The sequence below is a fragment of the Lutra lutra genome, chromosome 8, assembly GCF_902655055.1.
Source record: "Lutra lutra chromosome 8, mLutLut1.2, whole genome shotgun sequence".
Lineage (NCBI taxonomy): Eukaryota > Metazoa > Chordata > Mammalia > Carnivora > Mustelidae > Lutra > Lutra lutra.
Genome location: NC_062285.1, coordinates 14,693,489 through 14,717,568, shown reverse-complemented (window position 1 = coordinate 14,717,568; position 24,080 = coordinate 14,693,489). Strand labels below are relative to the sequence as shown.

The 24,080-nt window shown below is 36.6% G+C and overlaps 1 protein-coding gene across 1 annotated transcript; it reads right to left on the bottom strand.

Annotated features, from left to right (window-relative positions):
- Positions 1–267: 267 nt before the first annotated feature.
- LOC125106828 (ATP-dependent zinc metalloprotease YME1L1-like) lies at positions 268–22,374 on the bottom strand. The gene is given in 11 exon segments (XM_047741455.1): positions 268–1,411; positions 4,568–4,654; positions 5,482–5,555; positions 5,648–5,774; positions 6,446–6,597; positions 7,161–7,316; positions 13,863–13,975; positions 16,654–16,713; positions 17,823–17,955; positions 18,737–18,889; positions 22,311–22,374. Coding segments are annotated over 11 exon segments (1,263 nt in total). The 3' UTR covers positions 268–1,267.
- Between the last annotated feature and the right edge of the window lie 1,706 nt (positions 22,375–24,080).

Sequence of the window (24,080 nt, the reverse complement as noted above, 5' to 3'; positions counted from 1 at the left end):
AAGGAAGGAGGGAGAGAGGGACAGGGAAGGATGAAAGAGGAGAGAAAGGGGAAAGGGAAGTGGGCAATTAAAAAATGGTACAATGAATTTGGACCAAAGGTATATGGGGTTCCTTGTATTATTCAATTAACATTTCTGTAAGTTTGAAATTAGATCAAAATTTAAAGCTACCCAAAAAAAAAGAGAGAGAGAGAGAGAGAGGCAAGATACTGTATAGCAAACTCCCTCTATCGACTTCTTCAATGAAGACCATATACAGCTTAAAAGTTATTAGAAAACTGTAGGTAATTTTAATAAAATCACTTCAAGAATATAATCTGGTTGGAAAGCCAATACAATGAGCTCTAAAATAATTCTCTATTCAGTTAAATAAAGTCATCTCTAAATCCTGTAACAACATGTTCATATTCACAAAATCTGAATGAAAAGCAAACATGACTTTCCATAACCAGGAGGGTAATTCAAAGTTCACTTTGAAAGGACTGAGATCTGAGGTTAATCTTTCTTTTAATACCAAGCATAATTATATAGTTATTCACATTTTGAAGTGACTCACTTTTTATTTAACAAAATATTTGCTTCTCTGAAATAAATTTCATTAGTAAGAATGATGATGTTGAAAAAAAAAAACACCATGAAAATGCAAGCTGCATTTCTAAAAGGTTGTAATCATTTAAATTTTGATTAAATCTGTACATTTGCAATTCTCTCTTAGATAGACAAAAACAGAACTATGTTATATATGGACAATCGGGAGCAAAATAATTAAGTGCATTTTAATGAAGTTTCCACTGATCTATATAGAAATATGCTTCACTTGAGCCAAATGGCAGCATTTCTTCATCAAAGATAAATGGTACTATCTAAAAACAAAGATAATCCTTCAATAATTTTACGTTGCCAAGTAAAAGGACTTGCCAAGAGCTAAAGGCACAATTTTTATTTACATCTAGTAGAGGAACCAACCATAAAATCATTACTTATTTTCAACTGAATAACTGATTAACATTTCTCAAATAAGCTGCTCCCAGTCCTAATAGTGCTTTATTTTTTATAACATATTTGCTATGGGCTGATAATTTGCCATAGGTGCCATCATGAGAATAACCAGAATTAGATTAAATGTGACAAAAGAGAGACAAAGTGTTTCACACTCTTGAGTGATACCAAGGCAAGAATGGGAGAAAAGCATCGCAAAAGGAGACTACCGAAATGCTACTTATATATTCCTGTAGCAAAACCAGCAATGCATCCATTTTAAGAGTTATCATCTCACTTCCAATTTCTTTCCCTCAAGAACAATTTGAATCTCTTTGGCATCCAAAGTCTCATAGATTAGTAAAGCTTCTGCTAGATTCTTACGCTCTTTTGCATGAGTCTTCAAGATACGCTTCGCTCGTTCATATGAGTCCTGAAATGAAAAAAAGGAGGTATCTAAGAAGCAGAAAACTTAGTAGAAGCTAAAATCATAAATAAGAAAAAAAATGTATATCCCTTAAAAAATGAGTCAATTATCAAATGGTTTCACTTATTTGTGGATCATAACAAATAGCATGGAGGACATGGGGAGTTAGGAGAAGGGAGTTGGGGGAAATTGGAAGGGGAGTTGAACAATGAGAGACTATGGACTCTGAAAAACAATCTGAAGGGTTTGAAGAGGTGGGGGAGTGGGAGGTTGGGGGAACCAGGTGGTGGGTATTAGAGAGGGCACGGATTGCATGGAGCACTGGGTGTGGTACAAAAACAATGAATACTGTTATGCTGAAAATAAATTAAAAAAATGATTGAAAAAAATGTGAACTACATTCATTTCTATTTATAAAAGATAAAAGCATGAAGCTCTTTTTTAAAATTAACATAGAGTGTATTATTTGCCCCAGGGGTACAGGTTTGTGAATCATCAGGCTTACACATTTCACAGCACTCACCATAGCATATACCCTCCCCGATGTCCAGAACCCAGCCACCCCATCCCTCCCCCTACATCCCCCCAGCAACCCTCAGTTTGTTTTGTGAGATTAAGAGTCTCTTAAGGCATGGAGCTTTTAAACACCCAGCATGGAGCCTACTTGATTGATTGATTGATAGATAAGGCAAGCTTGGTTCCTAAAGATTAGTTTCATACTTGCAAACATTCTATTTTTAACCTCAAATGTATCACATGGATAAGTGAGGACTACTTAGGCAGCTATACTTAAAGATATATAAGTATATACTATACTTACTTGCTTTTTTTTTAAAGGTTTTTTTTAAGATTTTATTTATTTTATTTGACAGAGATCACAAGTAGGCAGAGAGGCAGGCAGAGAGAGAGGAAGAAGCAGGCTCACCGCTGAGCAGAGAGCCTGATGTGGGGCTCAATCCCAGGACCCTGGGATCATGACCTGAGCTGAAGGCAGAGGCTTTAACCCACTGAGCCACCCAGGCGCCCCACTTACTTGCTTTTTAAATAAGGTCTGGGAACAAAGAAATCTATTTCTGTATTCAATATACATGTTAAAAAGGAAAGGCAGGCTTGCTCCTTTTGCCTTGTGATATTCCACCAATTTATTCACTTTAAAGGGTGAGAAAAGATCTACTTTTCTATTTTTATTTGGTAACAACTTACCTGTCAGTGACCACTATACCACTGTAAAATGAGTTTACCAACACCAAGAAGCAATCGTCATATAAAAATAACACAATTATTAAAAATAAACATTAGACATTCTGAACAAAACTGTTATGGTCAAATGAAATATCAAATTAAAGAGAACATATAAAGTATTATAAATATGTCATGGAATATTGAAACTAATAACCTAGGATGAATTAGTATTAACTTTAAAACCTCCATTGGAATGAAACCCTTACACTGTAACCTGTAAGACTATGCTAAGGTTTTTATATCTTTAAGTTTCGTATACATTTGAACCTAAAATGTATACTAGCGAAGCATCATTTTCCTTAATAACAATGTAAGTGCGCCATCTAGTGGAAAGAGTTCCTACCGCCCTCGCAAGCTTAACATTTCAGAAAAGTATTAAGAGCAAAGAAAGAGTATTTCCAATGCTCTAATACTAGAAGAGATAATTTAATCAAAATAACAAATAGTAAAAAAGAATGAAGATTCAGGCAAGAAGAGAGAATTCCTCTTCTGAAACACCTTCTAAACCTTTCCATCGTATAAACTTTTCATAAACTTAATGACTTTAAAGCTTTTACCTCCTTGAGTTAATCAGAACCTGGCCCTCCTGGGGACACTCCGAATCCCTCACTTGACAGCTACTGATTCACTCCTATCCCAGATATTTCAGAGTAAAGAGGTGAACTCTTTGCTCCCCTCACCGCTGACAGACTATTACTTTACAACCCTCTTCTATAAAGCATGATTCCTTTGAAGTTCACACCATCTGACTTCAACATGCTTCATTCTGCCATCTACAACCCTAATTCCAGTTCTCGTTCACTAGACTTTCTGCCATTTAGCTCAGTCTTTTCCATTCCAAGACCTGCCTTCATGTACAACCAACTGGAATGCACATGTCCAACCTCTGCCCTAAGCACCAGACCCACGTATCCCTCCCCACGTGAAATCTTCACTAAACACCTCAAAATCAGGGGCACCTGGGCAGCTCAGTTGGTTAAGTGTCTGCCTTCAGCTCAGGTCATGATCCCAGAGTCCAGGGAGCGAGCCCCACATCAGGCTCCCTGCTCAACAGGGATATCTGCTTCTCCCTCTGCCCCTCACCCACCCCACTTTATGCTCACACTCTCTCGCTCTCTCTCAAACAAGTAAAACCTTAAAAAAAAGAAAACACTTCAAATTCAATATGTATAAAACTCAGCTTACAATCTACACACTTCCCCACCTTTGGCCATCATCAGTGTTTTCTCAGTCAACGGCACACACAACTAGATGGCTGCACCAGGCAGAAATGGAGGACACAGCTTTGTTACTTCATTTAGCTGCTCTCTCACCCAAATATCAGAAAGGCATTCGATTCCGCTAGATCAGCATCTCTCGAATGCATTCATTTTTCTCAATTTCCCCTCTCACTGCCCTAATCCAAGCATCTGCTCTGCCTTAAGGAGATTCCACAGAACCTACTCACTCATTTCACCGAATCGACGCTCACGTATTCTGTACTGGACCCTGCAATCAAAAAGACTTTTGTTTTCAAAGACCTTTATGCTTCATTCTCAGCATACGTACACAGCGAGGCACAGAGCAACTAATATTTGTTGAATAAAATATATGTCAGAGTGAAAAACTAATAAAGACTCAAATAATCAAATATCCTCCCTATTCTAACAACACTATGGTTATACAGATGAAGTAGAATGTTTATAATTACTGATATTAACTGTTCCTAGCCTATGGCCAGAATAAAATAAAGTTTCAGTCTATGACCAGAGGCTCCCAACTACATACTGGAATTATGGCTTCAATGGTGCACTCATTCTCTTGATTATATATAGCAACAGTTTTAAACAGGGGATAACCATTATCTTCTGGTAGCACCTAACTATTTAGGCACATTAATGACTAGACAGATGAATAAGCACAGAAAAACAGAATTATTACCTTTAGAAGGATTCTAATTTCTTGTTGAATAGCAGATTGAGTTTCTGGACTCAGTTTCCCAGTATCACTATAGGTCATAACTCCAAGCTAAAACAAAAAGAAAGAAACTGAACAGAAACACCCCAAACCACTAATAAATGTAAACAGAGGAAGTACTATCCTATACTTAAGGAAACCTCATCAAGGGCAAGGAAGAAATTCAGTAGAGAAATTTTAACATTCTTCTGAAAGTGTAAGACTAAAAAGTATGAACAAGAGAGAAACTTTAAAATCCCAAGTATGGTTCTGAGTACGTTCTTAGAAAACCTTTCCCACTATTCCAAATCCAGAAATCCACAATGTAGTGTATTGGAAGTGCTGTGTGAAGCCACAGTGATAACGTAGGAGAGTGAAATACGTGGGAAGAGCAAAGTAAGCAAGCTCGGCAAACAGAAGTTTTAGGTCATATGAACAGAAACAGAATATCTTATCATTTGCTTAACTCATGACATACTATTACTGTTCAAGCAGCCAGAATGGAAAATGAATACTTTACTTTAGCACTCAAAAAAAAAAAAAAAAAAAGTTTAGTTTAGAATGAGCTGTGACAAATCTACTCGGAATGAGACAGGGGGAAAGTAAATGTTACCAATTTGTAACGAGAACCCTCTCTCCTATGGTGCCTGGGGTAGCTCAGTGGGTTAAGAGACTCACTTCAGCTCCAGTCATGGTGCCGGAGTCCTAGGATCAAGTCCTGCCCTGGGCTCCCTGCTCAGCTGGGACTCTGCTTCTCCCTCTGACCATGTCCCCTCTCATGCTCGCTCTCTCCAATAAAAAAATAAAGTCTTAAGAATAAAAAAAGAACCCTGTCTCATAAGGAGACACTTGGCAAATCATCATTTGATACATGAGGGAGGAGTAAAATTAGCTATTACTTTTTCGCTCATGCCAAATTTGGTAACCATCCGCTTTGCAATTTTGGTTGCATTATCAAAATCACTGGAAGCACCTAAAAGATAAAAATATACATAGACTCAATACTTTAAAATATTTTTATATCAGGAAGCACAATCTGAACTAAAGCCATTCTTTACAGCCAACCTGTTGTGATATGGTCAGTTCCAAAAATAAGCTCCTCAGCCACTCTTCCTCCCATGCTAACATCCATCTGCGCAAGCAGCTGAGCTCTAGTTTCGTTCCATCTGTCATTCTCAGGCAAGAGGGACACCTAGACAATTGGAAACAAAGAAAAACTCCAGACACAATTGGAAATATTTACATTAATGATCAGAATTATCATCTGGCTCTTGCTATAGCACTTAATGTCATGATGCTAACAGTTCAAAGACATTTAGTAGAGATGGTCTCAGGCGACTAACGACAAAACTGACATTATACAAAGGAAGAAAAATTCTTTATAAAGCAAAAGTTCATTTTACATGTCATAGCTATATAACCCTGCAATAGGATAATGCTGCAATAGGATGGACTTGTACCCAGGTGCCGAAAAAGGCTTAAAATGTCTATCGTTAGAAAGATAAGAAAATGAAACTTGTACTCAGTGAGAAAAATCCTAGAAAGACTATGGAACCACTAACCTAGTTTCTTTGCGGAGGGAAAAAAGCAATGACATATTTAAGAATGATACTTTGTTGTCATTCCAGACTTAAATTTCATCATGTAGATATATAATATTTGAATTATTAGTATTCTTTATTAGCAGATAAGTTTCATGAGTATCTCTGATCTCACAATGGTTCAGAACGTTAAAGAAGAAAGTTATCAGCAACCTTAGAACTTAGTTGAATTTTCTTTTTAATTATTTTCCTCAACAGTTTCCTATAGCTTTTGGAGAGTGTTATTTGAAGGAAAAGAAAAGAAAAAAAACAAGATACTAACATGTCCAAGTGTTGGCCCTCTTGGCATGATTGTAGCTTTGTTGATAGGCATTGCGTCCTTAGTATAATATGCAATAATAGCATGACCAGATTCATGATATGCTGTGATGGTTTTGTTTCTATTGTCAATTTCCACGCTTCTACATTCAGGCCCTAAGGATAAAAATTTAATTGAATAAAATTATTCCATTAGGAAGGTATACTTAGATGAATGAAACCCACTTGCCTTTAAGTAATTCTTAGAGTGACATGACTAAATATCATTAATAAGTTATTTTAAACCAAAATAAGTTGCCAACTGACAACCAAATTTGTAAGAGCTGTCCTCTTACTCCTTACTATCAACCAGGAAAGTTTAATCCTATTTCCAGAAAATAAATTTAAACAAGAAATGTCACAATGAAATTGTTCTGAATTTGATTCAAGATTTAAAATCAAATACTGAAAATTGGCAAAATTTTTCTTTTATCGGTACAATTATTCTTTTATCAGCTATACCAGACAAGAGGAAACACATGGGCACCCCCTGCCCACAAACTGTATAATCATATAAACTGTATTTGTTCTGTAAGAGGCCCAGTTGTGTGGCTACTTTTGAGTAAATATTTTCTTGCTCCAATACCTTTCTTTCTTATAACATTTTTCTCAAAAGGAATTTATTCTCTAACATAATGAACAGTGTAAGACAGGGAAAATAAAAAAGAGAAAAAACCTACCCATTAGAATTTTATCTTTGGAAAACTCTTGTTCCTTCATGGTAACCATTTCTTTTCCATCAAGAGCTGCCTTTAATGCAGCCTGGTTCACAAGATTCTCCAACTCTGCTCCAGAAAAGCCAACAGTACCTCAAGCGACAATTTCTGGATCCACAGCTACGTAGATAAACACAATATTAAAATTCCAAAACGACTCTTCACAAATGACTCATATTCCAAAAGAAAAAAGAAAACAACTATCCTGAACTAGAACTTAAAATATTTATATCACTGTAACTACAAAATAGACTTACTTTTTCTAAAGGAAAACCAAAATTGCCATTAAATAGATCATTAAAATCCCATTGGGACACATCACAAAAGTTCTTAAATTTAAATAACTTTGTGAAAAATAAAGAAATGCAGAGTTGCCAGACATGATTTATAAATTTTCAAATTATGACCTAAACTGTTACTAGCCTAAGCACAGCTGAGAATGTATACTCATAGACAACATTTTGTTTTCTGAATTTCATCTTGAAATACTTTATACTTAAGTATTTAGTATTATATGTACATTTATGAAAGCTCCCCCTATTAGAGGAAACATATCAGGCTTTTTTATTTTTTAAGATTTTATTTACTTTTATTTGAGAGAGAGAAAGCATGAGAGGGGAGAATGTCACAGGGAGAAGCAGACTCCTCATGGAGATGGGAGCCCAATGTGGGACTCGATCCTGGGACTCCAGGATTGTGACCTAAGCTGAAGGCAGTCGCTTAACCAATTGAGCCACCCAGGTGCCCCAACATATCAGGTTTTATAAATTGATTCACCTATCCTTGAAAATACTACAGCTTAATTTAATACCTGCATTTATTACTCAAGTGGGTCCATAATATTTTCCTATGTTTTGTTTTACAATTTGCTTCTTTTGGGTCCAAAGTGATGACATTTTATGTGCTTTTTCTATTATTTCACATTTTACATTCATCTAAAACCACTTATATTTATCTTCAAGAATTATCCTAATATTCTCAAGAAAACATTCCTTTTTAAAACAAAGGAATTTTTTAAAAATTTCTAAATTTTGTCAATCCCATTTACAATTGCACCCAAAACCATAAGATACCTAGGAATAAACCAAAGAGGCAAAGAATCTATACTCAGAAAACTATAAAGTACTCATGAAAGAAATTGAGGAAGACACAAAGAAATGGAAAAATATTCCATGCTCATGGATTGGAAGAACAAATATTGTGAAAATGTCTATGCTACCTCAAGCAATCTACACATTTAATGCAATCCCTATCAAAATCCCATCCATTTTTTTCAAACAAATAGAACAAATAATCCTAAAATTTATATGGAATCAGAAAAGACCTCGAATAGCCAAAGGAATATTGAAAAAGAAAGCCAAAGTTGGTGGCATCACGATTCCAGACTTCAAGCTCTATTACAAAGCTGTCATCATCAAGATAGTATGGTACTGGCACAAAAACAGACACATAGATCAATGGAACAGAATAGAGAGCCCAGAAATAGACCCTCAACTCTATGGTCAACTAATCTTCAACAAAGCAGGAAGGAATATCTAATGGAAAAAAGACAGCCTCTTCAACAAATGGTGTTGGGAAAATTGGACAGCCGCATGCAGAAAAATGAAATTGGACCATTTCCTTACACCACACATGAAAATAGACTCAAAATGGATGAAGGACCTCAATGTGAGAAAGGAATCCATCAAAATCCTTGAGGAGAACACAGGCAGCAACCTCTTTGACCTCAGCCGCAGCAACTTCTTCCTAGAAACATCGCCAAAGGCAAGGGAAGCAAGGGAAAAAATGAACTATTGGGACATCATCAAGATCAAAAGCTTTTGCACAGCAAAGGAAACAGTCAACAAAACCAAAAAGACAAACAGTCAACAAAACCAAAGACAACTGACAGAATGGGAGAAAATATTTGCAAACAACATATCAGACAAAGGGCTAGTATCCAAAATATATAAAGGGCTCAGCAAGCTCAACACCCAATGAACAAATAATCCAATCAAGAAATGGGCAGAGAAATCATAAACACATAAATTGGAACTTTTTGTTCAATTCTTAAAAAACTCTTAAAAAGTACATGCCTAATGTAGGGGGCATGGGGGGTAGGGAAGGAAAAAATGAAACAAGACAGGATCAGGAGGGAGACAAACCATAAGAGACTCTTAATCTCACAAAACAAACTGAGGGTTGCCAGGGGGAGAGGGGTATGAAGAGGGTGGTCAGGTTATGGACATTGGGGAGGGTATGTGCTATGGTGAGTGCTGTGAAATGAGTAAGCCTAGCGATTCACAGATCTGTACCCCAGGGGCTAATAACACATTATATGTTAATATAAATAAATAAATAAATAAATTTTTAAAAAGTAAAAAAAAAAAAAGAAATGGGCAGAGGACATGAACAGACATTTCTGCAAGAAGACATCTAGATGGCCAACAGACACATGAAAAAATGCTCCACATCACTCAGCATCAGGGAAATACAAATCAAAACCACAATGAGATACCACCTCACACCAGTCAGAATGGCTAAAATTAACAAGTCAGGAAATGACAGATGCTGGCGAGGATGCGGAGAAAGGGGAACCCTCCTACACTGTCGGTGGGAATGCAAGCTGGTGCAACCACTCTGGAAAACAGCGTGGAGGTTCCTTAAAAAGCTGAAAATAGAGCTACCCTATGACCCAGCGATCGCACTACTGGGTATATACCCTAAAGATACAAACGTGGTGCTCTGAAGGGACACGTGCACCCGAATGTTTATACTATAGCAGCAATGTCCACAATAGCCAAACTATGGAAAGAACCTAGATGTCCATCAACAGATGAATGGATAAGGAAGATGTGATATATATAGAACTATCTATATATATCACAATGGAATACTATGCAGCCATCAAAAGAAAAGAAATCTTGCCATTTGCGATGATGTGGATGGAACTAGAGGGTATTATGCTTAGCGAAATAAGTCAATGGGAGAAGGACAACTATCATAGATCTCCCTGATATGAGGAAGTGGAGATGCAATGTGGGGGGTTTGGAGGATAGGAACAGAATAAATGAAAGAAGATGGGATCGTGAGGGAGACAAACCATAAAAGACTCAATCTCACAAAACAGGCTGAGCCCTGCTGGGGGGAGGGGGGGCGGGAGAGGGTGATGGGGTTATGGACATTGCAGAGGGTATGTGCTATGGTGAGTGCTGTGAAATCTGTAAACCTGGCGATTCACAGACCTGTACTCCTGGGGATAAAAATACATTATATGTTTATAAAAATTTTAAAAATAAATAAATAAATAAATTTCAGATTTAGTAACTAAATTTAATAAATTTATTATTTTAATTATGTTTAACTAATTTATTTTATACTTAATTAATTCATTCATAGTTATAATAATTATATTTATAATAATTTATTTATATTTTATTATTTATTATTTATTTAATCTATTAATTATACCTGTTTTTTTAATTTATTTTTAAAATTTCTTTTCAATGTTCCAGAATTCATTGTTTATGCACCACACCCTGTGCTCCATGCTATACAGCCCTCCATAATACCCACCACCGGGCTCACTCAACCTCCCACCTCCTCCCCTCCAAAACCTTCAGTTTGTTTTTCAGAGTCCACAGGCTCTCATGGTTTGTCTCCCCCTCCAATTTCCCCCAACTCCCTTCTCTCCATCTCCCCATGTCCTCTGTGTTACTCCTTATGCTCCACAAATAAGCAAAACCTTATGATAGTTGACTCTCTCTGCTTGACTGATTTCACTCAGCATCATCTCTACCAGTCCCGTCCATGTTGCTACAAAAGTTGGGTATTCATCCTTTCTGATGGAGGCATAATACTCCATAGTGTATATGGACCACATCTTCCTTATCCATGCGTCCGTTGAAGGGCATCTTGGTTCTTTCCACAGTTTGGCAACTGTGGCCATTGCTGCTATGACCATTGGGGTACAGATGGCCCTTCTTTTCACTACATCTGTATCTTTGGGGTAAATACCCAGTAGTGCAATTGCACGGTCATCGGGAAGCTCTATTTTTAATTTCTTGAGGAATCTACACACTGTTTCCAAAGTGGCTGTATCAACTTGCATTCCCACCAACAGTGTAAGAGGGTTCCCCTTTCTCCACATCCTCTCCAACACAAGTTGTTTACTGTCTTGTTAATTTTGATCATTCTAACTGGTGTAAGGTGGTATCTCAATGTGGTTTTGATTTGAATTTCCCTGATGGCTAGTGATGATGAACATTTTCTCATGTGTCTGATAGCCATTTGTATGTCTTCTTTGGAGAAGTGTCTGTTCATGTCTTCTGCCCGTTTTTTGACCTGATTGTCTGTTTTGTGTGTATTGAGTTTGAGGAGTTCTTTATAGATCTTGGATATCAGCCCTTAGTCTGTACTGTTGTTTGTAAATATATTATCCTGTTCTGTGGGTTGCCTCTTACTTTTGTTGACTGTTTCCTTTGCTGTGACGAAGCTTTTGATTTTGATGAAGTCCCCAAAATTCTTTTTTGCTTTTGTTTCCTTTCCCTTTGGAGACATGTCTTGAAAGAAGTTGCTGTGGCCGATGTCGAAGGGGTTACTTTGACATGTTCTGATCTAGGATATTGATAGAGTCCTTCCTCATGTTAAGACCTTTCATTCAGTTTCAGTTTATATTTGTGTATGGCATAAGAGAGTCATCAAGTTTCATTCTTCTGTACATAGCTGTCCAGTTCTCCCAGCACCATTTATTGAAGAGACTGTCTTTTTTTCCACTGAACATTTTTTCCTGCTTTGTTGAAGATTATTTGGCCATGGAGTTGTGGGTCTATATCTGGGCTCTTTACTCTGTTCTACTGGTCTACATGCCTGCTTTTGTGCCAGTACCATGCTGTCTTGGTGATTACAGCTTTGTAGTAAAGCTTGAAATCAGGCAACGTGATGCCTCAGTTTTGTTTTTCTTTTTCAACATCTCCTCAGCAATTCAGGGTCCTTTCTAGTTCCATGCAAATTTTAGGATTGCTTGCTCCAGCTCTTTGAAAAATTCCAGTGGAATTCTGATTGGGATGGCATTGAAAGTATAGATTGCTCTAGGCAGTATCAACATTTTAACAATGTTTATTCTTCTGATCCATGAGTATGGAATGCTTTTCCATCTTTTGGTGTCTCCTTCCATTTCTTTCATGAGTTTCTGTAGTTCCTTGAGTACAGATCCTTTACCTCTTTGGTTAGGTTTTTCCCAGGTATCTTTTGGTTCTTGGTGCTATGGTAAATGGAATCAATTCTCTAATTTCCCTTTCTGTATTTTCATTGTTACTTCATAAGAAAGCAACTGATTTCTGCACATTGACTTTGTATCCTGCCACATTACTGAATTGCTGTATGAATTCTAGTAGTTTGGGGGTGGAGTCTTTTGGTTTTTCCATACAACATATCATGTCATCTGTGAAGAGAGTTTGACTTCTTCATTGCCAATTTGAATACCTTTTATTTCTCTTTGTTGTCTGATTGCTGTGCTAGGACTTCTAGTACTATGTTGGACAAGAGTGGTGAGAGTGGGCATCCTTGTTGTGTTCCTGATCTCAGAGGAAAGGCTGTCAGCTTTTCCCCATTGAGGATGATATTCATTGTGGGTTTTTCATAGATAGCTTTTATGAAGTTGAGGAATGCTCCCTCTATCCCTATATTCTGAAGAGTTTTAATCAGAAACAGATGCTGTATCTTGTCAAATGCTTTTTCTGCATCAATTGAGAGGACCATGTGGTTCTCTTCTCTTATTGATCTGTTCTATCACATTGATTGGTTTGTGAATGTTGAACCACCCTTGCATCCCAGGGATGAATCCCACTTGGTCATGGTGGATAATCCTTTTAATGTGCTGTTGGATCCTATTAGCTAGGATCTTGTTGAGAATCTTTTTTTAAATTTGTTTTATTTATTTTCAGCATAAGAGTATTCATTGTTTTTGCACCACACCCAGTGCTCCATGCAATCCGTGCCCTCTCCAATACCCACCACCTGGTTCCCCCAACCTCCCACCCCCCACCCCTTCAAAACCCTCAGATTGTTTTTCAGAGTCCATAGTCTCTCAATTTCCCTCAACTCCTTTCTCCTCTTTAACTCCCCTTGTCCTCCATGCTATTTGTTATGCTCCACAGATAAGTGAAACCATATGATAATTGACTCTCTATGCTTGACTTATCTCACCCAGCATAATCTCTTCCAATCCCGGCCATATTGCTACAAAAGTTGGGTATTCATCCTTTCTGATGGAGGCATAAATAAATTTTTAAATTTTTTTTGAGAGAGTGAGTGAGAAAGAGCACGAGAGCAGGAGCAGAGGGAGAAGGAGAAACAGACTCTCTTGCTGAGCAGGAAGCCTGATGGTGGGGCTTGATCCCAGGACCCTCACAACCTAAGCCAAAGGCAACCACTCAACCAACTGGGCCACCCAGGAGCCCCAAGAAAACATCCTTTAGAATGGGGATTCAAATGACAGAATGTCCTACATATGTAATTATCAAGTAATAAACTTTTTAAAAAGGAAATACAAATGGAGAAAAAAAAGGACATAGAAAAAACTGGTCTTCTGAGACATTTATCAAGTAAGGATCACAAATAGGGTGGAATGAAATATTACCATTACATAGAGATAATAATAAAGTTTGCTACTAGAATTAGACTTACACTGATCAAACTTTATTTTATTGAGATACCATTTCAAAATTTCTGTTCAACCTTTTACTTCTGGTCTTGGAACTGTAACTTGCATGTCAAAATGACCAGGACGTATTAAGGCAGTAAAGGGAGAATAGGAGAAGAAAATATAAATTAATAATCTGAGTACTGAAGGTCAAATTAAATAGGACTGTCACTCTGAAGACAAGATGAAAAGATAACAACAACCAGAAGTTGGATGGAGGTTTGGTTTTTTTTCCCACTTGTTATCTGTTTTACAATTGTTTATATTTTCTTTATTACTTTTTTAAATCACAAAGGTATTACATGTTTTCAGTGACAAGTATAACCATAGGGGGACATATAAAAAAAGTTGAGATTCCGAACACACACTTGGATAGCCACAACTGTGACTATATACCCAGTAGTGCAATTGCACGGTCATCGTGCAAACATATATCATCTATAGCTATACAGATTTGTAGATAATACATAAAGGAGGATATGTAATATATATATAGATTGTTACTTTTGTAAGAATTGGATCATACTATATGCATTAATTTGAACTTTGCTCTTAAATTTTTACTAAGATTATATATCTTCCTTTAGTTCAGCATATATATATATATATATATATATATATATATATATATATATATATTTAATACTTCTACCTATTTTGTTTTTTTTATTTAAATTCAATTACCAACATACCAATATATCATTAGGTTCAGATGTAGAGTTCAATAATTCATCAGCTGTGTATAACAACCAGTGCTCATCACGTCACGTGCCTGCCTTAATCCCCATCCCCCAACCACCTCCCTTCCAGAAACCCTCAGTTTGTTTCCTATAGTTAAGAGTTTCTCATGGTTTTTAAATTAGTATTATTTTATCTACTGACATTATGAAATCGTAAGTGCCTAATGCTGAAAAATGTGTTTGTTAGAACAAAAATACTTTTGCTTTAAGACACATGAAAAAAATGTTCATCATCACTAGCCATCAGGGAGATTCAAATTAAAAACACATTGAGGTACCACCTTACACCAGTTAGAATGGCCAAAATTAAGACAGGAAACAACATGTGTTGGGAGGATGTGGAGAAAGGGGAACCTCTTACACTGTTGGCGGGAATGCAAGTTGGTGCAGCCAATTTGGAGAACAGTGTGGAGATTCCTCAAGAAATTAAAAATATAGCTTCCCTATGACTCTGCAATTGCATTACTGGGTATTTACCTCAAAGATACAGATGTAGTGAAAAGAAGGGCCATCTGTACCCCAATGGTCATAGCAGAAATGGCCACGGTCGCCAAACTGTGGAAAGAACCAAGATGCCCTTCAATGGACGAATGGATTAAGGATGTGGTCCATATGGAGTATTATGCCTCCATCAGAAAGGATGAATACCCAACCTTTGTATCAACATGGACAGGACTGGAAGAGATGATGCTGAGTGAAATAAGTCAAGCAAAGAGAGTCAATTATCATATGGTTTCACTTATTTGTGGAGCATAAGAAATAAATGGAGGACATGGGAGATGGAGAGGAGAAGGGAGTTGAGGGAAATTGGAGGGGGAGATGAACCATGAGAGACTATGGGCTCTGAAAAACAATCTGAGGGTTTTGAAGGGGTGGGGGGTGGGAGGTTGGGCCAGTCTGGTGGTGGGTATTGTGTAGGGCACGTATTGCATGGAGCACTGGGTGTGGTGCCTAAACAATGAACTCTAGTACACTGAAAAGTAATTAAAAAATAAAAAATAAATAAATAAAATAATAAATAAAAGTTCTAGTATTATTTGATAGATATTTTCATGTTTGGACTAGTAAATATGATTAAATGTTGCAAGTTAATGCCTCTCATATCCATTAACATTAAATATTTGTGAAGGATTATTATCTTGGATGGAGTTTTATTTCTTATTTCAATTCCAGGACAGCTAACATAAGTGCTATGTTAGTTTCAGGTGTACAGTACAGTGATTCGACAATTCCACATGTCACCCACTGCTCATCACAAGTGCGCTCCTTAGTCCCCATCACCTATTCCAGCCTAGACTGGAATTCTGAATATAAATATTCAGAGAACTCCTTGTAAAACATGGCTCAAGTAACAGTTTCAATAACCAGAAGGCAGAACAAAGGTTGATAGAGATAGATAGCAGGCACCCCTCATAAACAAAAACATGTAAGCTAGTCACTCTAGGAACAATAATTCTACAGCAGTCTATTATGAGAGCTACACTGTGATAGCTTCCTATCTCAACTGCTGTAAGTATAGAATATTAAACCACAGACTTAGGCAAAAATTAAAAAAAACTATTAGATCAAATTACAATATAAATAACTTCTTTGATAAAATAAAAAATTTAAAACTGCAATAAATTTTATTTTAAAAATGCTCTCCACCACCCCCAGACTTTTGTGATATAAAGTTGTCAGAAGATTCTTTTAACAACTTTACTGAAATTTAATTCACACATCACAGAATTCAAAGTAGATAATCCAGTGGTTTTTAATATAGTCAGATTTGTGCAATTACCAACAATCTAACTTAAGAATATTTTTATTCCCCCACTCCAAAAGGAAGCCCCATAGCCACCAACAGTCACTCTCCATTCTTCCCTCCTTCTGGCAGCCACTTATCTACTCTCTGTTGCCACCGATTCGCTTATTCTGGACATTTCACATAAACAGAATCATATGTGATGTTTGGTGATGGGCTTCCTTCTCTTTTAAAGTTTATTCACGTTACAGTATGTATCAGTACTTGTAAAAACGGTCTTTTAATACGTACTTATCGAATGCCTCTGGGAAGCTTGTGGCTCCTATTATAACTCCTTCACTGGGTTTAAAGCTAGTAAAAAAGAAGGAAAGTAACATTTCACTGAAAATTAAAACAATACACATATAGAAATGCTCTACACGAAACTATCACTAAATTTAGTAACAGTAAAGAAAAGGGACTGATCCTTTTTATACCCAAAGTGATAAGACATCCCTATTATTTTTTAAAAAGAACAAATGTAACTAGGCCAGTACACTTCAATAAAACTGCTAACAATAAGTCACAAAGTCATCTATGATTACATGCCTTCACGGTATTTGTTCTACTTAGGAAGGCATGACCTGACAGAAAAGGCTAGGGAACCTAATTTGTGAAAAATTATCCTCAAGCTTACCAATTCAAATTATTTGCTCCTAGACTTCCTGTTTGGTTCCAAAAGGTCATACATGGTTTTAAGAAGTCTTTCCTTCTGGGGTACCTGGGTGGCTCAGTGGGTTAAAGCCTCTGCCTTCGGCTCAGGTCATGGTCTCAGGGTCCTGGGATCGAGCTCCTCATCGGGTTCTCTCTGCTCAGCAGGGAGCCTGCTTCCCCCTCTTTCTGCCTGCCTCTCTACTTGTGATCTCTCTCTGTCAAATAAATAAATAAAATCTTTTTTTTTTAAAAGAAGTCTTTCCTTCTTCCAAAGCAACCCCACTACTTGCTCTTTATGTTATAAAAACTGATGCAAACTTTTAATCTACCACAACACTAAAAACGAGTCACGAATTTTGTAGGAACCAGCAAACACTCTTTACATCTCCAAACAGACTAGTATTCTCAATGGGAATCATCACCTTCCTGTCATGATACAATCAATGAAAAAAGGTACAGAGATCACCAATTAAGAAGAGTTGATACCTCAGTCACCCCATTAGTAATGGAAAGAACAGAACACAGAGAATCCAGCTTGTCTTGACTTCATGCACAGGGACTACTCTGTTGCCTACATGTTTTTCCTCTTTCTTTCTATTTTTTTAAAATTTTATTTTAAAGTAATCTCTATACCACACATGGGGCTCAGATGTACAACTCCGAGAGGAAGAGCTGCATGCTCCACTGACTTAGCCAAATGCCCCGCTATTTCTCGAATGTTCCCAAATATGTTATCATATCCCAAAGACAGATGAAGATTCAATTACCCATCCATTTCAGCAAGAAGCTGATTTATAGTCTGCCTTGAATATGGATGCATTGGAGACTCAATTCGCTTCCCACCAACAGAATCTAATTCATCAATAAATATAACACAGGGAGCATTTGCTTTTGCTTCACCTAGGAAAAGAGAAGAGATACAAATAAGCTTAATGAAATCAATGTTCTTTGAACAAAATCATGTAAGTATTAAAAACCTGTAAGACTGTCAAAGGCAACAAAAGACATTCATTTAGGAGAAAGTACATAAAAATGAGATCTCTTTCTTTCTTTCTTTTAAAACTGATTTAAGGGGCACCTGGGTGGCTCAGTGGGTTAAAGCCTCTGCCTTCGGCTCAGGTCATGATCTCAGGGTCCTGGGATCGAGCCCCGCATCGGGCTCTCTGCTCAGCCGGGAGCCTGCTTCCCCCTCTCTCTCTCTGCCTGTCTCTCTGCCTCCTTGTGATCTCTGTCTGTCAAATAAATGAATAAAATCTTAAAAAAAAATAAATAAATAAAAATAAAACTGATTTAAGAACGGTAGCCTCAGGAAAAAAACTGTACCATACAAAATGATATATAATAAAAACAACCGAGTATTCATTCTTCTGACTGTACAAGCCACAGTCAGATTTGAGGCTATTCCTTAATTACATACTACTGAATTAATGAATAAGATAAAAAGGACAACAACAACAGAAAACCCAGCTTTTCAACAGGCCCCAAGGTCACCAACACTTCTAGCTCCTCTATTTGGGAAAGTACAGTTCTGTTTTAGGTCACACATTAAATTACCTAAAACCAAAACCCCACAATGGTGAGGTCAGCTATCAATCATAATCAAATAGCAAATAAGTAAGAATCCCTCTTCCCCTAAAATTAACAAAATTTCGTATTGTATGAAAGATACATTAAAATGTACTAAATAGATTTCTGATACGGCTGGCTCCCACACCCACAAACATTTCATCAAATTCTGATCCAGAAGCATAATAAAAAGGAACATCAGCTTCTCCAGCCACAGCTCGAACAAGAAGAGTCTTTCCTGTCCCTGGTGGTCCAACTAAAAGTATTCCTAAAAGAGAAAACAAATTCACTGATTCAACTTAAAAAATAAAAATAAAACCTGATGTGAACCTATGAAACAAATAGTTATTAATTAATGTATACATAGTTTTGAGGTTGAAAGCCCATGACTATTATTTTGAAACAAAGCAAAACATATGTCTCTAGTAATGATTCTCTTCAGGAACGTCTTTAAAACTAATTTCCCTCTACCATTTATATCTTCAGAGAATGGAACATAATAAACTTATCTGTCATTAAACAAGTAAGATAAAATTCACATAAACACAGATTAAAAGATTAAGCAACCAAATGTGACACATGAACCCTTGACTTGATGTTCTTCCATAAAACACATATTTCAGAAACTCTGATGAAAATTTGATTTGGACATCTGAGGAAAATTTGAAAAAATTCTGGAGTACAAGATATTAAGGAAACAGTATTCAATTTTACTTGATAGGATCAATTATTCTCTTTAGGATAATGTTCTTAGTCTTAGGTGACACATAAGAAAGTATGTAGAGGTAAGTAGTTCATGTCTCCAGCTTTGTAACGTTTCCTATGTTCGAAAATTTTCATAACAGCAGTACTTTTTCATAAGTTGGAATAACAGATTTCTCTGGTTTCCACAACTTTTCATTTTTCATTTAAAAAGGTAAAAAAACCCTTTATTAATTAATGCTGTATTTTGACATAAAAAACTATCTTTAAAGGAAAGTTTTGAAAAATACCCTTAAGACTACCCCTTGTATTGCCATGTCATTGTTATTCTTAACTGGTTTAAATGGTAGAATGTATTTTTGTAACTGAGAATTTCCCCACAATTTTGTAAAATATCTCTTGTGATTAGAAAGAAAAGTGTTTAACTATTCTATGACTTTAAACTTTAAACTTTCTGATGTTATAGTACTGATTTTAATAAATGAATCCTAAATTCGCAGAGATTCATGCAAACAGTTTTATATACTGCTGAGCACTGTCAGTAGAGATAGTGGGCAGTATAGAAACAAATTTAATATGAGTGCCACCTTTAACTTACCAATTCCATTTCTAGAATTAGAATCCAGAATAATGAATAAATAAATGAGTAAATCTAGAATTTATTCTGAAGAGATAATTAAGGATGTAGGCAAAGCCTTGAGATAATAAGATGATCATCACAGCGCTGATTTTATTATTTTAATTAAAAATGTCTGAGTATAGTTGACACATAGTCACATTAGTTTCAGGTGTACAACGTAGTGATTTGACAAGTTTAAACATTATGCTGTGCTCACAAGTGTAGCTACCCTCTGTCACCATACAACACTATTACAGTATCACTGACGGTATTTCCTATGCCTTTTACTCCTCTGACTTACTCATTCGACAACTGAAAGCATGTTTCTCTCATTCCTCTACATACATTTTGCCCAGCCCTCACACTGCTAATTTTAACCACAAAACACTGGAAACCATAAAAGCTTAATGTAAGTGATTACAGCATAGCATGATCATTTGGTCCAGGGACACCACAAAGTCATTACAACCTTGTACCCAATTCTAGCATATGGTTTTCCCTCACACCAACAAACAATTCTCCAACACCAGTTGGGCACCCTAACATTCAATCAATTCTGATGCTACCCACCTGGAGATAGCATCAAATACCATAAGTTAAGGACTTCATCCCAAAAGACTGCAGAATACATACTAACTTGGGGAAAGTCCCGGCCCTCTTATCACATGGTTGATTCTCCTGGCAACCAGCTGCTAACCTTAGGTGTGCTCTAAGAGTTGACTCATTAAGAGAAGACAAATCTATTCCTGTCATCACTATAAAACTACAAGAAATGGAACTAAGACTACTTACGTATTTCTTTTTTTTAAGATTTTATTTATTTATTTGACAGACAGAAATCACAAGTAGGCAGAGAGGCAGGCAGAGAGAGGAAGAGAATCAGGCTCCCCGCTGAGCAGAGAGCCCAATGCGGGGCTCAATCCCAGGACCCTGGGATCATGACCTGAGCCAAAGGCAGAGGCTTTAACCCACTGAGCCACCCAGGCGCCCCTAAATATGTATTTCTTTTTTTTTCTTTTTTTCTTTTTTTTTAAAGATTTTATTTATTTATTTGACAGAGAGAAATCACAAGTAAGCAGAGAGGCAGGCAGAGAGAGAGGAGGAAGCAGGCTCCCTGCTGAGCAGAAAACCCGATGTGGGGCTCGAACCCAGGACCTGGGATCATGACCTGAGCCGAAGGCAGCGGCTTAACCCACTGAGCCACCCAGGCGCCCCTAAATATGTATTTCTAATTATAAATCACAACAGTCATTAAAAGAGAAAACATCAAAGACAAACAGGACTATTCCACAAATTAGTATATATATTGCACAAATTTTAAGGTCATGAAAGATCCACACCCACTCCCATGATAACAGAGTGAGGAGGGGAGCCTGGGTGGCTCAGCCAGTTAAACATGAGACTTCGGCTCACCTCACGACAGGGTCGTGAGACTGATCCCCGCATGGGGCTCTACACTGAGTGCACAGTCTGCTTCAGATTCTCTCCCTCTGCCCTCCCCTCACCGGCTCCTGCACTTGCATGTGTGCTCACTCTCTCTCTCTCAAATAAATAAATAAGTAAATAAACGAATAGGCTAAACAACCTTTTCAGATGGAAGAAAAATCAAGGGGTGCCTGGGTGGCTCAGGCAGTTAGGCAGCAACTCTTGATTCTGGTTCAGGTCATGATCCGTCTGGCTGAAGATTCTCATTCTCTCTCTCCCTCTGTCCCTCCCCACCGCCATCTCTCTCTCTCTCTCTCTCTCTCTCTCTCTCTAAAATAGTTTTTTTTTTTTTAAGATTAAAGAAAAATCTAAATGTGTAAACCTGGATTGAGTCTTAAACCTGGATTTGGGGTGGGAGGTAGGAGGACCTCACTACAAAAGGTATTAATAAGAGAAATGCAGAAATTTGAATATAACTAAATTTCATAATTAGTTCTGGAACCGTGTGAAATTTCCTGACTTTAATAACTATACTGGAGTTATGTAATAGAATATTCTTATACTTTAGGATATACATAACAATGTATTTGGGTTAAAGGAGAATGATATCTACGATTTACTCTTAAACTGTTAAAAAATACATTTATGTAAAGCAAGTGAGCAAATGGGACAAAGTGCTAAAAAACTACTGAGTTTGGTTAAGAGTACAGAGAGTTCTCTGCACTATGCTCACAATTTAAAATCTGAAATTGTAATAAAATTCAAAATCCCCCTCCTCTCAAAAAAAGGTTATACAATGGTATGTTCAGAATGAAGACTTATTTGTAAAATAGCCATTAAGAACTAAACCTTAAGCTTTTAAATCAGTAAAAATTAAATCATCAATGGATTATTGTATTTTTTTTTTTTAATGTCAAGTCATGGTAAAGGGAAGGCACCTTACCTTTTGGAAGTTTACCTCCAAGCACAGTAAATTTTTGTGGATTTGTCAAGAATTGAACAGACATCATTAAAAATATTAGTGATCAATTTAAATTAAAAGCACATTTATGTGTGTACTTTTATGTATTTATTTTAAATTACACTGGTTTAATAATACATTTGCAGCCAATTTGCCACCCTGTATTAGACAGCTTTAAAGAGTTCTCAGTGGGGAAAAAAAGAACTCAAGTACATTGGTCAGGGTTAAAAAGAAACTGCCTGATAAGAAGTATACCAAAACATGAAACATCTCTGGGCTGAAGGGCATTATGAAAATCTAGAATTAAACTCATGACTCTCTTAGATTCCTAGATCATCTTCTAGGACTTTCTCTAGGAAGTATACAATCATTACAGAGTAAACGAGTGTTTTTTATTAGGCTTAGAATGGTCTTCGAAAGTTACTGATTAAATAATTAAAACTTAATAAAGTGTTTGTAAAGTTAACAGTTGTAAGTAAAGCTCTGTCCACCCCTAAGGAGAAATGCATACATATGTTCACCAAGAAACATAAGAGATATTCACAAGAGCACTCTTTAGGCCAAAACTAGAAACAACCCAATGTCTACCTAATGGAGAACACAAACTATTGTGATTCATAGAATAATCTGCAATGGGGATGAATGAAGTAAAACTTCATGTAAAAACATGGATGGATCTCATAAACATCACATTGAATGAAAGAAGCCATTTACACTACATGTATTATGTTTATGTAAAGTTCAAATGCAGGCCAATTAATGTATGTTATGAGTCAGAACAATGATATGCTTGAGGTGGGAAGAAAGGGACACTAGGAAGTTTCTGGTAATATTTCACTTCTTGAGCTGGGTGCCAATAATATACTGAGTTCACTGTGTGAAAACTTACTAAGGTACAGATTTGTGATTTGTACAGTTTTGTGTGAATGCTAAGCTTCAAAATTTATGTTTATAAAGCTATCTGGGGGGCTCAGTCAGTAAAGCAGCTACCTTCGGCTCAGGTCATGATCTCGGGATCCTACATCAGGCTCTCTGCTCAGCGAGGAGCCCGCTCCTCCCTCTCCCTCTGCCACTCCCTCTGCTTGTGCTCTCTGGCATGTGCTCTCTCTTCAATAAATAAATAAAATCTTAAAAAAAAAATAGCATTCCCCCCCAAAAATAAAAAAAAAATTGTATATAAAAAGAGATCTAGCCCTTTATCCATTAAAATACACTTTTTAAATATTCAAAGATATCCATCTACTGAAAGAAGGCCAAAAGACATTTGGTCAAGGTAATCAATAACTTTAAACTGTAGGAAAAGGGAAACAGATTAGATGTCATCTACTACTAAAGCTACATTTTCTCTGCCCAAACTTTCTGTCAAGAAAATTCCCAACTGAGGTATATAAAATCTATATAGAATGGAGTTTAGGGATCAAGACAATGAATGAAGTTATAAAAGCCCTTATTAGTATTTTTATGGCAACTATATGTAAAATTATTCCTACAGAACCAGAAATTCTAGGCAAGGAAATGAAATTCCTATACTAGCTCTTTAAGAGTCGGTAAAACTGATCACAGGTACCACCTACTGACCCACCTATTTTGGTAAACGTTATACATTACATTGGTCTATATAAATTTAGATTCTATAGCGATGGTGGCAATATAAAATTGTAACATTAATTATAACATTTGTTTAGATTAGCACAGAAAACTTTGTGATCATCTACAAACTTTGGGATGAGCCCTTTCTAATATTATCAATAC